An 18020-nucleotide genomic window follows, 5' to 3' on the forward strand; every position below is an offset into this window, starting at 1 on the left:
GAACGTGAAAGTAAGCGTCTTTCAGATCCAACGAGACCATCCAGTCCTCCTGCCTGACCGCTGCTAGGACCGACTTCGTCGTCTCCATAGTGAACGTCTGCTTGGTGACATAAGCATTGAGCGCGCTGACGTCCAGCACCGGTCTCCAACCTCCTGTCTTCTTGGCCACCAGAAAGACGGTTGTAGAAGCCCGGGGATTGATGGTCCCGGACTATCACCACTGCCTTCTTCTGTAACAGGAGCGACACCTCCTGGTGTAACGCTAGCCTCTTGTCCTTTTCCTTGTAGTTGGGAGAGAGGTTGATGGGAGAAGTGGTCAGAGGGGGATTGCGGCAGAATGGTATCCTGTAACCCTCCCTTAGCCCCTTGACAGACTGGGCGTCTGCACCTCTTCTTTCCCAAGCTTGCCAGAAGGTCTTGAGTCTGGCTCCTACTGCTGTCTGGAGAGGAGGAGAGTCAGTGTTTGCCTTTTGAAGTCTTGGGACCTTTCTTAGACCTGCCCCTGGAAGAGTCTGGACGGGTACTTCCTCGGCTGGGGGCTCTGCCACGAAAGGGCGGAATAAATCTTGTAGCAGGAGTATCGGCCACTGGGGTGCGGTAAGTTCTGGGAACTGAAGGAGCAACCTTAGCCTTACGAGCTGAAGAGGCCACAAGGTCATGAGTGTCCTTCTGAATAAGGGCCGCAGACAAATCCTTGATAAGCTCTTCGGGGAACAGGAACTTAGAAAGCGGAGCAAAAAGTAACTGAGACCTTTGACAAGAGGTAATGCCAGTAGAAAGAAAAGTGCAAAGTTGTTCCCTTTTCTTGAGTACTCCTGAAACAAACATTGAGGCAAGTTCGCCGGACCCATCCCGAATTGCTTTATCCATACAGGACATTATAAGCATGGCTGAGTCCTTGTCAGCAGGGGCAGTCTTCTTGCTCAAGGCCCCCAGGCACCAGTCGAGAAAATTGAAAATCTCAAAGGCACGAAATATACCCTTTAAGAAGTGGTCTAAGTCGGAAAAGGTCCAGCAGACCTTAGAGCGCCTCATAGCCGATCTACGTGGAGAGTCGACCAAACTTGAGAAGTCAGCCTGGGCAGAGGCAGGGATTCCCAAGCCTGGTTCCTCTCCTGTGGCATACCATACGCCCGCCTTAGAAGTCAGCTTAGTAGGAGGGAACATAAAAGAAGTCTTCCCTAGTTGCTGTTTGGACTGCAACCAATCCCCTAACATTCTTAAAGCTCTCTTAGAGGATCTAGCAAAGACGAGCTTAGTATAGGCCGACTTAACAGGTTGCATGCCTAGCGAAAACTCAGATGGAGGAGAGCGAGGGGTAGCAGAAACAAAATGATCCGGGTAAACCTCTCTGAAAAGAGCCAGGACCTTGCGAAAGTCAATGGAGGGAGGAGAAGACTTGGGTTCCTCCACGTCCGAAGAGGGATCATCTAGGTGCGCAGCTTCCTCCTCAGAAACCTCATCACCTGAGTGGTGCGAAGCGAGAGGTAAAGTTACAGCGGTGTGCTGAACAGCAGAATCCTGACAAGCGGGTGCATAAACACTTGCGGTTTCATCCTCAAGTCTCTGTTGAAGAGGATGAGGGCTGGTAACGACAAAGTCAAGAGGTTGGGATGAAGGAGGTTCTGCGGCGGTTTGAGGAGCAAGTGTGGAGAGAGGCGACTGTATTAAAACCTGAGGTTCAGGCTGCAAAGACTGGTCAAGTAGAGTAGAAGAAGGTAGGTGCATGCGTTGAGGTGGCTGACTCCTAGCATGAGTTTCCTGTCTCAAGAGTTGCGCTTGCTTCAAGGGTTGAGGTGGATGCGCAGTAGCAGGTTCCTGTCTCACGAGTTGAGGTTCTTGAGGTGTGAGCTGCGAGAGTTGAGGTAGCGGCTGCGCAGAACGCAGTTCCTGTCTCACGAGTTGAGGTTCTTGAGGTGCTAGCCTCAAGAGTTGAGGCTCTCGCCTTGAGGAAAGTTGAGGTAGCAGCTGCGAGAGCTGAGGTGGCTGCCTCAAGGATGGTAGAGGTTGTCGTACCTCAAGAGGTTGTTGCCTCGAAGATGGTCTAACTGCAAGAAAATCTTGCCTCAAAGGAAGAGGAGGATGTAAGGCATAAGACTCCTGTTCCCATTGTTGAGGTTGCCTTAAGGAAGGTGGAGGTTGCTGCACAACGCTGGTAACTGGCAACTCCCAACGCGGTAGCTCACGCATGGAGGTAGCTTGAGGAACCTCAACTTCGTACGTCTGGCAGACTGGACTGCGGTGAGGAGGAGCGCTCGCAGGAGGAGGTGTAACCTTCTCTGCCTGAAACTCACGCATTAAGACCGCAAGCTGCGACTGCATGGACTGCAGCAAAGTCATCTTGGGATCAACAGACGATAAGGTCTGTTGAGGCAAAGCCTTAACAGAAGATGAGGTCTGTTGAGGCATCGCCTTACCTCTCTTAGGAGGTGTGCAGTCACCTGATGACTGCGGAGAGTCAGAGCTAACCCAATGACTGCATCCGGGTTGTTGAACTCGTGAGGTCTGGACTTTACGTTTAAGAGGTCTTGAGACCTGAGTCCAGCGTTTTCTCCCCGAAATTTCTTCTGCAGTCGAGGAAAATAAAGGCTCAATCGTCTGCGGGTGGGAGTGACGGTCTCTGTAAGACACGCCCGCAACCACCGAGGATACTTCTGTGCGCCGATCAAGGCCTGCCGAACCCTTTTGCCCTTCGACATTGCTTCTCCCCTGGGCTTGGGAGCTTGCAAGAGGTCCCGGACTGGGAGGACGACTGGCACGCACAGAAGTACCCTCACGCACAACACTGACACTGACACTAGCACTCGGCACCGCACTGACACTAGCACTCGGCACAGCACTGGCACTACCACTTCCCACTGCACTTTTCACCTTAAGTTCCTTGACGTCCGCCAAGAGGAACTTGTGGTCACTCACTACCGATTCCACTTTGTCACCTAAAGCCTGAATGGCACGCAAAACATCGGACATATCAGGCTGAGCACAAATAGTAGGTTCGGGGGTAGCCACTACAGGGGGAGGAAAAGGTTGAGGATCATGAGGTGAGGAATAAAGCGAAGAGCGAGCAGAACTCCTCCTAACTCTCTCTCTCTCTAACTTAGTGGTATATTTAAGGAATCGAACAAACTCAAGTTCCGAAAGTCCGGCGCATTCCTCACATCGATCTTCCAACTGACAGGATTTTTCCCTACAGTCGGAACAAGCGGTGTGAGGATCAACCGAGGCCTTCGGAATACGCCTAATACAAGTCCTACATCGTCTATGGGGAGGGGCTTGAGAAAGGTCGGACATCTTGAATCAAAGAGCTAGTCAAGGGGGATTCCAAATAAAGCAAAAGATCGTTAACCATTAATCAAATCAATATAAAAGCTATCTAAGCTAATAGAAAGGTTTCCAGTATAGCGAAAGCTGAAATCTTAGAGCAATACTTCACCAAAAACCGTGAACAAGACTCCAAAATTATAAGCGTATCCATGAACGTCTTGCCGGAAGCACGACAGAGGAAAAATTGAGGTGGTGTCAACAAGAAGTACTGCAGTACCTGGCCACAGGTGGCGCTGGTGAGTACACCCCCTTCTAGTATAGTGATCGCTGGCGTATCCCTTCCGTAGAATTCTGTCGGGCAACGGAGTTGACAGCTACATGATTATCGGGTAAGTTTAATATTGAAAAATAATTTTTGATAGAGAGAGCTGAACTTATTCCCTGTCTTTTAAGACATCTTTAAAAAAACCCTTTTTTAAAAAGATAAGTTACATATGATTTCCTTAAACATGGAAATGGTATTCTTTAGTAAACAAATGGGAAAGAATCTTATATAAAATTTTATGAAGTAAATTCGTTTTTACAAAACTGGCATTATATAAAATTAATACCGGCAGAATAGTCGAAAATATTGAATAAAATGGAATAAGTCTGATATGGAATCAAAAAAGAATTAGTTATAAAGTTGAATAAAGAAGGATATAAGAAATAAACATTGAGCGAACAGAACAGTAAAAAAGTGTAAATAATAGAAAGAAAAAAAATGAATGAAAATAAAATAGAAAAGAGGGAAGATTGAAAGAACCCTATTAGCTCTTGCCATTAAATGACATTAACAGAGATAAAATAGTTGAAAGTATTGAATAAAAAGGAATACGGATACTGGGGAATAAGGAATATACTATACTTAAGGAAACGGTAAAATTACAAGAATAACAAAAAAGGTAAAGAAGTAGAAAAGAGGGAAGAATTGGAGAAATATTTCAGGTTTTGAGCCAACATTCCCTATAATTGAGAAACAACTTAACAGTAGCCTACCCTACTGGGTGGTGATGTTTTGGCGAGTGGTTTGAAAAACTTGCCCGCAGCCTTCAGTTTAGCAGTAACTTTTTAAAATAGCATCAAATGTTCAATAGTATATAGTCAAATCAGTAATTAAGTAAGTTCTAACATTATATATATATATATATATATATATATATATATATATATATATATATATATATATATGTGTGTGTGTGTGTGTGTATGTATATGTGTATGTGTATGTGTATGTATATGTATATGTATGTGTGTATGTGTATATGTGTATACATATATATGTACAAATATATATGTATACATATATATGTATACATATATATGTATACATATATATATATACATATATATATGTGTGTATGTATATACATTATTGTGAAGTGTACATATGCATATGTTTTATGTGAATCTAAGTAAAGAGTATTGCATACTTGAATGTTGCCATTCAGTTATATTTACAAATGAGCTTGCATTATCATACATGTTCATGTCTATATTCACAGTATATGATTCTGGTTTACATATGTTTGTATTCTGTTGCTTACACATGGAAATTTAACTATACAAACTCTAATCTGCATTTATGTATGCACACTCAAACTCTCATATATATGCAAAAAAGCACATGGAATATAAAAATATATTCTATCCAGACTAGTTTTGTAATATATGTATATATATATATATATATATATATATATATATATATATATATATGTATATATATATATATATATACATATACAGTATATATATTTTAATCTTATCAGTCCCAATGCATGGCAGGGTCAGCAACTAGAGTCAACTTTCTCCATCTAATTCTATACCTTACACTTTCCCACAGTCCCAGCCAACCCATATCCCTCTTCACCACATCCATCCAACAGATTCTCTGATGCCTCACAAACCTCCTCTCTCTCACTGGAATTTTCTTATCTCATTTAATTGGTTCCACTTCCTTCCTTCTTATTACAAGGCCATGATATTTCACACGAGTTACCCTAGCCACATCTTTTACATCAGATGTTCCACGCATTCTACTTATATATCTATTCTCCCTCTTTCCAGTAATGATATTCTGGCAACCCATTCCCATCTTGTTTTTCCCAACAACTACTCCTCTTTTCTAAGTGGTTAAGTTTTTACCTCATATAATAGGATGGCTTTGATAACTGTAGTGTGTGTGTATATATATATGTGTGATGTTCGTTTGTTTTCATGCACAGATTCAGATTTGATGTGTGCACTGAAATTTCCATGTTTAAGTACCAGAATACAAATGAATTTATAAGCCAACCACATATACTCCAATTATAATTAAATATGATATGATACTGCAAGCTCATTTGTATATGTTTATGTGTATCAATGGCAACATTCAAGTATAATGTGCACATAGATGCACATAAAACACGTACATACAAAAACTTCACATAAACCTTTATATATATTCACTATAATTTACTATACGCAGTTACAAACATATACTGTACACACCAAAGTATACATGTATGTACTATACAGTAACTAAATGCAGACATACATGTCTTTACACAAATATCCCTTTAAAACAAACCCATCCAAATCCATGTAGGGATGCAACATACATATACTGGTATATATGAATGTATTCATTTGCATCAAAATCTGCATACATAATACAAATATCAAAATGATAAAACTCTGGCAAGTAAATCATTACGTTTTAGTCTTATCCAAAATACTAAGAAAATCTAACGGACAAACTATGATGGACGACTGCTAAACAGGACGGTATATTGCTAAACAACTATTACTTTATTAAGAGCTTAAAAATATAATTGTTTATGCCATCGCTGTAATACTGTACTTCATTGATAAATGAAGAATGTTTTTTTTTTTTCAAGTGTTACATAAGAAACTTGTTTTGAAATACTGTATCAAGTTGTAGGTGTGTCTTCCATATACAGGTATTTTGTAAATTATCATAAAATACTTTAGTTCCGATAATGCATCATAAGAACATTTATATCATTTAAATTTTTATTTGTACAGTACCACTGACTTTTTTTGAGTATTAAACTTAAAACAAAAAATTCTTTGCATTTTTTTCACAAAAAAAAGGAACAAAATTTTGGAACTGTATCCTGCTTTTCAATGTTGAACAACTTGGCTTTATGGGCAATATTAAATATTTTCCTTAATTTTGTTGTTACTAGAAGATGTATTCATAACATATTTGAACCAAATCCTAAAGTATCCTTTTTAAGTTCCCAGATGGCTGGCCCAAATTTGTTTTTGACAAAAGGTTGATACTCAGGCTAGAAAAATTTAAGAAATCTAGCCTTTGATAAATGAGAGGTTGCACCCCTTTCACGCAAGATACTCAAGCTTAAAATCTCACTGCTACTAATTCCTAATTAGTCCTTCAGAATTTGAGATTTGCTAACCAGTAATTTAATCTACGGTATAGTAGTTACCAAATTCACACCTCTAAGGTACCACTGGTTGATAGTTTGAGCAAATTGAGCCATTTACAGTAAATCTAGTTGAATCTGAATATACAATTTCCTGGCATACTAGAAATTTTTAAAAGTTGATTCTGATATCATGAAAAATTTATCATATCAATCTTCAAGGCTGAACATTTGAAAAATGGCCATTTCGGAGGCAGTAATTTTGTCCCATTTGGAAAGCGCTGAGTAACAACACATCATTTTTTACGACTTATTAATGCAACGGGGCGTTAATCAGTATTCAGCAATCTCAAAGGATACACTTCTTTTCCGTCCAAATGTTGACCTCTGTTGATATTCTAGAGAATTTTCTAATAACTTTCAATGACTGAATGTGCTTCAAATAATCAAGTACATAATGAACAACTGTGTTGTGATTTGTATAGTAAACAAGCAATGTGACAGCATCTAAATGTTTGAAATGTTATAAATGTCTTGAATTTATCACTTAAAATAGTGCAAGTACTGTAGAGATTGTGGTATGAGGTTTTGTGCTATGAAGACATGCAAAAAGGGAATCTGAACAAAACAAAGCAATGAAGGACAGAGTGGCTATAGATTTGCCTAGAAATGTACACTCATTCAAATCAATGGTGTTGAAAGTTCTTCAGAAAAAAGATCCTGTTATTACAGCACATCAGAACCTCTTCCTTTGACTACAAGGATTCATCAAAATAAGCAACTCATGCTGGTAATGGGGAGGCTCCTCTTCAATTGGGTTGTAAGTACTGACTAGAGGCATGATAGCTTATCCACACAGAAGATAATGAGAAAGGCAATATTCTTGTTTACCAATCTCAAGGATCAATTTACAGAACAAGAAAACACTTGTTGCAGTTCCTGGCTAGTACATGGGCTTTCGGAAGTCACTGTCTGCCTTCTGACATTAAGAGAGGATGCGAGTTCTGAAGAGAAGGCAACCAAGATGTTTCCAGATATCCTCAGGTATTGCCTTTGTGATGGAAGTTTTAGCACTAAGCAAAACTTACACATGGATGAGATGGATCACTCCAGGAAGAAGGTAGTGAACAAATCTTTCCTTGTATACCCTACCCTTATCTGGCTTATGGTGCTGATGATTGGTGTGTCTGTGTGTGGGATCCAATAAGAGGATTGCACTAAGGTTATGCGGTGATAAAAACCATATTGCTTACCCACTACTCTTCAATGCTAAAATAGATCTAAAGCTTAAGCTTTTTAAATTTAAAGTTCAGAGTTCACAGGTTCTGGAGGGATTGAATAAGTAGCTCCAAGTAATTTGGAAGTTCATTTCAAAAGTATGAATAACATTAGCCATCAACTACACCAACAGCTTTGGCTAGCTATTTCCTGCCTGCCCTTGAGCGATAAGCCAAACTGAGTGATATTCTAAACAGTTTCTTCTTCCCTTTTAATAAAGCTCTACCATCTCAAGTTTTGAATAACTTGTGTCACTTCATTGATGCATTATTTTTGCCACCTAAACCAATATCTCTCTTCAAGCTTATGGACCAGTGGATCCACACAGCATTCATTGAATTTAATGTTGAGCTTAGCCTGGCTTTGTCATGTTAGGCCTGATAGGATAATGAAGGAGAACCAAAGAACACCATCATCAAGGATGCAATTGACTTCTTGGCTGATGCCTGGATGAATCTATGTTGAACACACAAGCAAGAAAATATGACCTGAATGCATTGCCTTATAATTAAAGCCTCTGTAAGGATACTGTGAGGGTGTTAGGCGAGATTAGGTTTGATGCGGCTAATGAAGAGAATGCTATCAAGCTGTCTGAGAATCAGGGTGAGCAGTTGAATCACGATGAGTTGATGACGCTGGAGCAGGATCCTCGTGGAACATGTGGTTTTTAGGGAAGCTGAGGTAAACACTCTCATGGTGTATGGACCATCCTCATAGTTTGAGAATGCTATTAACTACAATATAAAAAAGATGCCAATCCTAGCACTTCAAGCAGTCTAAATGCTACAAGAGTTATGTAAAATGTATTCATACTTGTCATATCTCTTTATCTATTTCCACCTTTGCTGTTCACTTAGACTCTCCTCAACCTTAAGGCTTCTGTATTGGCAGTCTCTTCTCATCTATAATTTCGATGACTCTTTATCCAATGGAGTTGCTTCTCTAATCAGGTCTGAGTTCCTCACACTCTTGATGTTATAGAGGAATTAGCTTTCGTTAATGGTGACAAATACCCGTTCTGGACTTGAAGGGGAGGTGAGAATTCTTGACTACTTTTCCAGTACTTAACACAAATAATGGAAAGTAACAAATACTTTTATTTTTTCTAAATAATATTTTTTCCAAAAAAATATAGTACTTGATATTACTGTATCATGTAGCAGATATTCAACCAAATTGAGGACTAGAAATATGTTGTTATAAGCTGATGGATTACAATCACTTAAAAAAAAATCATAATTCCCTCCTAAAAAAATAAAGGTTGGCATACAATATTCCTCATTACAAAATATCATCATGGAATGCAACCAGGTACATACACAGGCTTGACTGTATTGGGATTTCAAATTAAAACTGTTGGAGAAGCTAAATGCTTACTTTCCTTCAGTTGACATTTACCTAGTTTAGAATCTACTACAATCATTGGAGCTTAATAATGATCAATGGAAAGATTTTTACTATGATTTTAAGTTTATAAAATATAAACTCCTATAATTTCCTGTTTTACCCTACCACAAGGATATTGAATTCATTTACAACACCAACATCAAACACAGTTACAACGTCTCCTTTTAGCATATTAAATATGAAGGTACGTGGTGACACAGCTGGCTAGATACTGTTTACCTGGAAGCTAAATTACACACAAAGATCTTCTATAGCTGTATGAAAGAACTGCTGAATATTTCTTATTTCATGCACCAGTTAACAGTAATTAGATTTAAAATAAAACCACACACTTAAGTAATACAGTAAAACTCACAGACAGCTCTCTGACACCACATCATCTCTTCGGTGGTCTCATAACTGTAAATTATAAACACTACCCAAAATTTTTGTTTTACTACATTAATTATATCGTAGTTTGTTACTGATTTCTTTATTCATGCTACATTATCAAAATGATGATGATGAATAAAGATCCTTTTTGGTAACCAATTAGACTTTATAAGTAAATTACAAATAATATCACCTCTGCTCACTGTAGGTCAAGTAGCAGTTGAGTACTGTTTTTCTTCATTTACATGGAACTTAAATGCAGAAAAGAAACATTTACATTAATATACCACTATAATGCTGTAAGCTATGAAATTTCATGTAGTTTCTTCAATTTACTTGCCACTGAAGATGATAAATTGCTAGCAGGAACAAATTTTAGAAGTACTATGCTGATGTCTTCTATTTGCTTCTTGAAATTTGTTCTGGTTATATTATTATTTAGAACAGATTTATTCCTAGTAACAGATATATTTAACTTACTTTCTTTGCTAATATCAGAATAATTTTGCAGGTGACTTTCATGACTTCCATTACCTAACTGGCTTTCGTTGCCATTTGTCAGTTTCAATTGACCAATCTGTAAATTGTCTACTTCATTTGCAACTTCGTTATCTAGGATATCTGTGGTGATATTAGCTTTTCTACTCTGATGGAACTCTCCACTAATCTCACTGGAAACTACTTCTCCATTCATACCAGAGGGGTTTTTAGGTGATTTTCCTTTGTTTGTGAGATTTTTTTCATTTTGATCATCAATTAAACACAGCTTGTTACCATTTATCATCTCTTCAATGGCTGTCACTAGCTGCATCAGAAAGAGTGAGGACACTTCTAGTTCGTGAGAATACAAACGAGACGCTTGACACCACCACTTGAAGATGCTGCACAAAGCATTGAATCTCATGAAATAAGTAACATCTTGCATTAACTCTCCCAGATATACCTGTAATACAGAAAGTCTGATATCATCAAAATAATTTAAGATATGTGATACATATAATTAGTAAAATGAAGTAATAAGATCTATGTTTTGTATAAAATGTTATTTTCATTAGTAAAATAAATTTTTGAATATACTTACCCGATGATCATGTAGCTGTCAACTCCGTTGCCCGACAGAAATCTACGGTCGGGATACGCCAGCGATCGCTATCCAGGTGGGGGTGTACACAACAGCGCCATCTGTGAGTAGGTACTCAAGTACTTCTTGTCAACAAGAACTCAATTTTCTCCTCGGTCCACTGGTTCTCTATGGGGAGGAAGGGCGGGTTCTTAAATTCATGATCATCGGGTAAGTATATTCAAAAATTTATTTTACTAATGAAAATAACATTTTTCAATATTAATCTTACCCGATGATCATGTAGCTGATTCACACCCAGGGTGGTGGGTGGAGACCAGCATACATGTTAACAAAGAAGCTAAGTATCCCGTATTTCATTTTATCAGTTATTCAAAATAACAAACATAAAATAAATAAGTACCTGGTAAGGAAGTCGACTTGAACTATTACTCTGCCTTTTTTAAGTACGTCTTCCTTACTGAGCCTAGCGGTCCTCTCAGGATGCTGAACGACTCCTAGGTGCTGAAGTATAAAGGGCTGCAACCCATACTAAAGGACCTCATCACAACCTCTAACCTAGGCGCTTCTCAAGAAAGAATTTGACCACCCGCCAAATCAACCAGGATGCGGAAGGCTACTTAGCCTTCCGTACAACCCAAAAAACAACAATAAAAAGTATTCAAGAGAAAGATTAAAAAGGTTATGGGATTATGGGAATGTAGTGGCTGAGCCCTCACCTACTACTGCACTCGCTGCTACGAATGGTCCCAGGGTGTAGCAGTTCTCGTAAAGAGACTGGACATCTTTGAGATAGAATGATGCGAACACTGACTTGCTTCTCCAATAGGTTGCATCCATAACACTCTGCAGAGAACGGTTCTGTTTGAAGGCCACTGAAGTAGCAACAGCTCTCACTTCATGTGTCCTTACCTTCAGCAAAGCAAGGTCTTCTTCCTTCAGATGAGAATGTGCTTCTCTAATCAGAAGCCTGATGTAGTAAGAAACTGCGTTCTTAGACATCGGTAGAGTAGGCTTCTTGATAGCACACCATAAAGCTTCTGATTGTCCTCGTAATGGCTTTGACCTTCTTAAATAGTACCTAAGAGCTCTTACTGGGCAAAGTACTCTCTCTAGTTCGTTCCCCACCAAGTTGGACAGGCTTGGGATCTCGAACGACTTAGGCCAAGGACGGGAAGGAAGCTCGTTTTTAGCCAAAAAACCGAGCTGCAAGGAACATGTAGCCGTTTCAGATGTAAAACCTATGTTCCTGCTGAAGGCGTGGATCTCACTGACTCTTTTAGCTGTTGCTAAGCACACGAGGAAAAGAGTTTTTAATGTGAGGTCCTTAAAAGAGGCTGATTGGAGCGGTTCAAATCTTGATGACATTAGGAACCTTAAAACCACGTCTAGATTCCAGCCTGGTGTGGACAACCGACGTTCCTTTGAGGTCTCAAAAGACCTAAGGAGGTCCTGTAGATCTTTGTTGGTGGAAAGATCCAAGCCTCTGTGGCGGAATACCGCTGCCAACATACTTCTGTAACCCTTGATCGTAGGAGCTGATAGGGATCTTACGTTCCTTAGATGTAACAGGAAGTCAGGAATCTGGGTTACAGTGGTACTGGTTGAGGAAACTGCATTCGCCTTGCACCAGCTTCGGAAGACTTCCCATTTAGACTGATAGACTCTGAGAGTGGATGTCCTCCTTGCTCTGGCAATCGCTCTGGCTGCCTCCTTCGAAAAGCCTCTAGCTCTTGAGAGTCTTTCGATAGTCTGAAGGCAGTCAGACGAAGAGCGTGGAGGTTTGAGTGTACCTTCTTTACGTGAGGTTGACGCAGAAGGTCCACTCTTAGAGGAAGAGTCCTGGGAACGTCGACTAGCCATTGCAGTACCTCGGTGAACCATTCTCTCGCGGGCCAGAGGGGAGCAACCAACGTCAGCCGTGTCCCTTTGTGAGAGGCGAACTTCTGAAGTACCCTGTTGACAATCTTGAACGGCGGGAACGCATACAGGTCGAGATGGGACCAATCCAGCAGAAAGGCATCCACGTGAACTGCTGCTGGGTCTGGAATCGGAGAACCATACATCGGGAGCCTCTTGGTCATCGAGGTAGCGAATAGATCTATGGTTGGCTGACCCCACAGGGCCCATAGTCTGCTGCAAACATTCTTGTGAAGGGTCCACTCTGTGGGGATGACCTGACCCTTCCGGCTGAGGCGATCTGCCATGACATTCATATCGCCCTGAATGAACCTCGTTACCAGCGAAAGCTTTCGATCTTTTGACCAAATGAGGAGGTCCCTTGCGATCTCGAACAACTTCCTCGAATGAGTCCCTCCCTGCTTGGAGATGTAAGCCAAGGCTGTGGTGTTGTCGGAGTTCACCTCCACCACCTTGTTTAGCTGGAGGGACTTGAAGTTTATCAAGGCCAGATGAACCGCCAACAACTCCTTGCAATTGATGTGAAGTGTCCTTTGCTCCTGATTCCATGTGCCCGAGCATTCCTGTCCGTCCAGTGTCGCACCCCAGCCCGTGTCCGATGCGTCCGAGAAGAGACGGTGGTCGGGGGTCTGAACAGCCAATGGTAGACCTTCCTTGAGAAGAATGCTGTTCTTACACCACGTTAGAGAAGACCTCATCTCTTCGGAAACAGGCACTGAGACCGCTTCTAGCGTCATGTCCTTTATCCAGTGAGCAGCTAGATGATACTGAAGGGGGCGGAGGTGGAGTCTCCCTAACTCGATGAACTGGGCCAGCGATGAAAGTGTCCCTGTTAGACTCATCCACTGCCTGACTGAACATCGGTTCCTTCTCAGCATGCTCTGGATGCATTCTAAGGCTTGATTGATCCTTGGGGCCGACGGAAAAGCCCGAAAAGCTCGACTCTGAATCTCCATACCTAGATAGACAATGGTCTGGGATGGGACGAGCTGGGACTTCTCTATATTGACCAGGAGGCCCAGTTCCTTGGTCAGATCCATAGTCCATCTGAGATTCTCCAGACAGCGACGACTTGTTGGAGCTCTTAAAAGCCAGTCGTCCAAATAGAGGGAGGCTCTGATGTCTGCCAAGTGAAGGAATTTCGCAATATTCCTCATCAGTCTGGTAAACACAAGAGGTGCCGTGCTTAGGCCAAAGCACAGGGCTTGGAACTGGTACACAACCTTTCCAAAGACGAACCTTAGGAAAGGTTGGGAGTCTGGATGGATGGGGACGTGAAAGTACGCGTCTTTCAGGTCTAACGAGACCATCCAGTCCTCCTGCCTGACCGCTGCTAGGACCGACTTCGTCGTCTCCATCGTGAACGTCTGCTTGGTGACAAAAGCATTGAGAGCACTGACGTCCAGCACCGGTCTCCAACCTCCTGTCTTCTTGGCTACCAGGAAGAGACGGTTGTAGAAGCCCGGGGATTGATGGTCCCGGACTATGACTACCGCTTCCTTTTGTAGCAAGAGCGACACCTCTTGTTGCAACGCTAGCCTCTTGTCCTTCTCCTTGTAGTTGGGAGAGATGTTGATGGGAGATGTAGCTAGAGGGGGACTGCGGCAGAACGGAATTCTGTATCCCTCCCTTAGCCACTTCACAGACTGAGCGTCTGCACCTCTGCTCTCCCAAGCTTGCCAGAAGGTCTTGAGTCTGGCTCCCACTGCTGTCTGGAGAGGAAGGCAGTCAGAACTTGCCTTTTGCGGACTTGGAACCCTTCTTGGATTTGCCACGGTGACTGTCGGCACGGGTACCTCCTCTGCTGGAGGTTCTGCCACGAAAGGGCGGGATGAACCTAGTTGCAGGAGTGTCTACTGCTGCAGGGCGGAAGGGTCTAGGCACGGAAGGTAAGGTTTTAGCCTTACGTGCAGAAGATGCCATCAGATCATGGGTATCCTTCTGGATAAGAGAGGCAGCCATCCCCTTAATCAGCTCCTCCGGAAACAGACACTTGGAGAGAGGAGCAAACAACAACTCTGACTTCTGGCAAGGAGTGATACCAGCCGATAAGAAGGAGCAAAGATGTTCTCTCTTCTTGAGCACTCCCGACACGTACGAAGCCGCAAGTTCACCAGACCCATCCCGAATGGCTTTGTCCATGCTAGACATGATCAGCATGGCAGAGTCCCTATCTGAAGGGGAAGTCTTCCTGCTTAAGGCTCCCAAACACCAATCGAGGAAGTTGAAGATCTCGAAGGCACGAAAGACTCCCTTCAACAGATGATCCATATCAGAAAAGGACCAGCAGATCTTCGATCGTCTCATAGCCAACCTGCGGGGAGAGTCAACCAGACTTGAGAAGTCGCCCTGGGCAGAGGCAGGAACTCCCAAGCCGGGTTCCTCTCCCGTGGCATACCAGACGCTCGACTTGGAAGCAAGCTTGGTAGGAGGAAAGATGAAAGCAGTCTTTCCCAGTTGCTTCTTGGAATGCAACCACTCTCCCATAACCCTCAAAGCTCTCTTAGATGATCGTGCGAGAACAAGCTTGGTGAAGGCAGGCGCAGCAGACTGCATGCCCAGAGCAAACTCGGAGGGAGGAGAGCGAGGGGTTGCAGACACAAACTGCTCAGGATACAAGTCCCTGAACAAGGCAAGGACTTTACGAAAGTCTAAGGAGGGAGGCGTAGACTTGGGCCCTTCAAAGTCAGAGTGCGGTTCATCCAAGTGTGCAGCTTCGTCATCCGATACTCCATCATCCGAAAGCTGAGTAGGAAGTGGCAAAGGCAGAGCAGAAAGCTGAACGGCTGAATCCGGCAGTACGGGTGCATGCGTAGCTGCGGATCCAACATCATGCCGCTGCTGGTCAGTCTGCGAGCTGGCAACAACAAAAGCAGAGTGCTGGTGCGTGGGAGGGGCTGCGGTGGGTTGCGGAGCATGCTGTATGGTATGCGGAGCATGCCGCATGGGTTGCGGAGAATGCCGCATAGTGCTGGAACCCGGCAGCTCTACAGCACCTTCCCACTGCTGATGCGGTAGCTCACGCATGTCAACAGATGGAGCAGCAAGAACATGCGTCTGGCAGGGTGGACTGCGCATCGGTGGTGGAGCTCTCACAGGTGGAGTGTGGGAGCAGGCAGCCGCAGTATCTGCTGAGCGCACAACCTCGGCGGGTTGTAGGTTAACAGGTGCAGTGTTAACCTTCTCAGCATGATACTCCTGCATGAATGCCGCAAGCTGAGACTGCATAGTCTGCAGCATGGACCACTTAGGGTCTACCGTGGTTGGAGCAACAACAGACGGAGCAGTAGCCTGTTGTGGAACCACTCTACCTCTCTTGGGAGGTGTGCAGTCATCAGATGACTGCAGCGAGTCCGAACTGACCCAGTGGCTACACCTGGGCCGTTGGACTCGCTCGGAAGGGACCTTACGTTTGAGCGGTCGTGAGACCTTGGTCCATCGTTTCCTCCTGGAAACTTCTTCCACAGACGAGGAATGTAAGGGCTCATTCGTCTGTTTGTGGATGGGACGATCTTTGACAGATACGTCCGCAACCACTGAGGATACATCCGTGCGCCGATCAAGGCCTGCCGAACCCTTTGGTCCTTCGACATTGCTTCTCCCCTGGGCTTGGGAGCTTGCAAGAGGTCCCTGACTGGGAGGACGACTGGCACGCACAGATGTACCCTCATGCGCAACACTGACACTGACACTTTTCACATCACTAGCACTGATAACACTTCCCACTGCACTTTTCGCTTTCAGCTCTCTGACATCTGCCAAGAGCTGATTACGGTCATTAGCCAATGACTCCACTCTGTCACCGAGAGCCTGAATGGCACGCAACATATCCGCCATGGATGGCTGAGCACTAGTAGCAGGTTCGGGAGTCACCACCACAGGGGAAGGAAAAGGTTGAGGGGCATGGGGAGAGGAAAAATCCACAGAGCGAGAAGAACTCCTCCTGATTCTCTCCTTCTCTAACCTACGTGCATTTTTAAGGAATTCGTTAAAATCGAATTCCGAAAGCCCAGCGCATTCCCCACATCGATCTTCCAATTGACAGGATTTACCCCTACAATTGGAACAAACGGTGTGAGGATCTATAGAGGCCTTCGGAAGACGCCTAGCACAAGTCCTAACGCTACACTGCCTGTACTTAGGGACTTGAGACTGGTCAGACATCTTGAATTTTAGAGGTAGTCAAGGGGGAATTCCAAAATCTAGCAAAGTTCGTTAACAATTAATCCAAATTAATTCCAAAAGCTTGCTAAGCTAATGATAAAGCTTCCTGAATAGCGAAGGCTAAACTCTAGAGTGAATACATCACCAAATCGTGAACAACAACTCCAGAATCAACAGCGTATCCAAGTAGGTCTTGCCGGCGGCACGACAGAGGAAAAATTGAGTTTTTGTTGACAAGAAGTACTTGAGTACCTACTCACAGATGGCGCTGTTGTGTACACCCCCACCTGGATAGCGATCGCTGGCGTATCCCGACCGTAGATTTCTGTCGGGCAACGGAGTTGACAGCTACATGATCATCGGGTAAGATTAATATTGAAAAACTAATAATGTTGATACTGTACTTACCAAAGATTAAATTTGTTTTTATTTTGAAGCGAGAGCTTTCTTGACCTTTAAAAAAAAACTCGAAGTCTGCCCCATTACTTTTGGGGGAGTGAATGATGTGCTATTCTACTGGTAACACTAAAGCTTTCAGAATTTTGAATTGAGATTATTGAAAATACAACCTAGAACCACTACGAGTGGGTAGGTGGGTGGGAGATCATGTGAATTTCAGGGATTTATTTAAACGATAAATCTTTAATTATAATTAGGATTATTTCAATGAATCTTGCCTGGGATTAACAAAGCTGACAACCGCTTTACTGTGAATGGATAGACAGTGCTGTAGTACAGCAATAAAGTTATAATAGATAGAAATAACACATCACACATACATCACATATACCATGGCACTTCCCCCAATTTTGGGGGGTAGCCGACATCAACAAAGAAACAAAAACAAAAAGGGGACCTCTACTCTCTACGTTCCTCCCAGTCTAACAAGGGACTCAACCGAGTTCAGCTGGTACTGCTAGGGTGTCACAGCCCACCCTCCCACATTATCCACCACAGATGAAGCTTCATAATGCTGAATCCCCAACTGCTGTTACCTCCGCGGTCATCTAAGGCATCGGAGGCAGCAGCAGGGCCTACTGGAACTGCGTCACAATCGCTCGCCATTCATTCCTATTTCTAGCACGCTCTCTTGCCTC

At 42.9% G+C, this 18020-nt stretch overlaps 1 protein-coding gene across 4 annotated transcripts in view; it reads right to left on the reverse strand.

The window, feature by feature from the left end:
- Window positions 1–4617: 4617 nt before the first annotated feature.
- The window catches only part of LOC137656882 (uncharacterized), a 246518-nt gene continuing 233115 nt past the window's right edge, over window positions 4618–18020 (reverse strand). For all 4 annotated transcript variants that reach the window (XM_068391252.1, XM_068391254.1, XM_068391251.1 and 1 more), the window contains one exon: window positions 4618–10701. In XM_068391252.1, the coding sequence (XP_068247353.1) occupies window positions 10063–10701 (639 nt within the window). In that variant the 3' untranslated portion in view covers window positions 4618–10062. The remainder of the gene's footprint in view (window positions 10702–18020) is intronic.

The sequence above is a fragment of the Palaemon carinicauda genome, chromosome 17 (assembly GCF_036898095.1).
Source record: "Palaemon carinicauda isolate YSFRI2023 chromosome 17, ASM3689809v2, whole genome shotgun sequence".
NCBI lineage: Eukaryota > Metazoa > Arthropoda > Malacostraca > Decapoda > Palaemonidae > Palaemon > Palaemon carinicauda.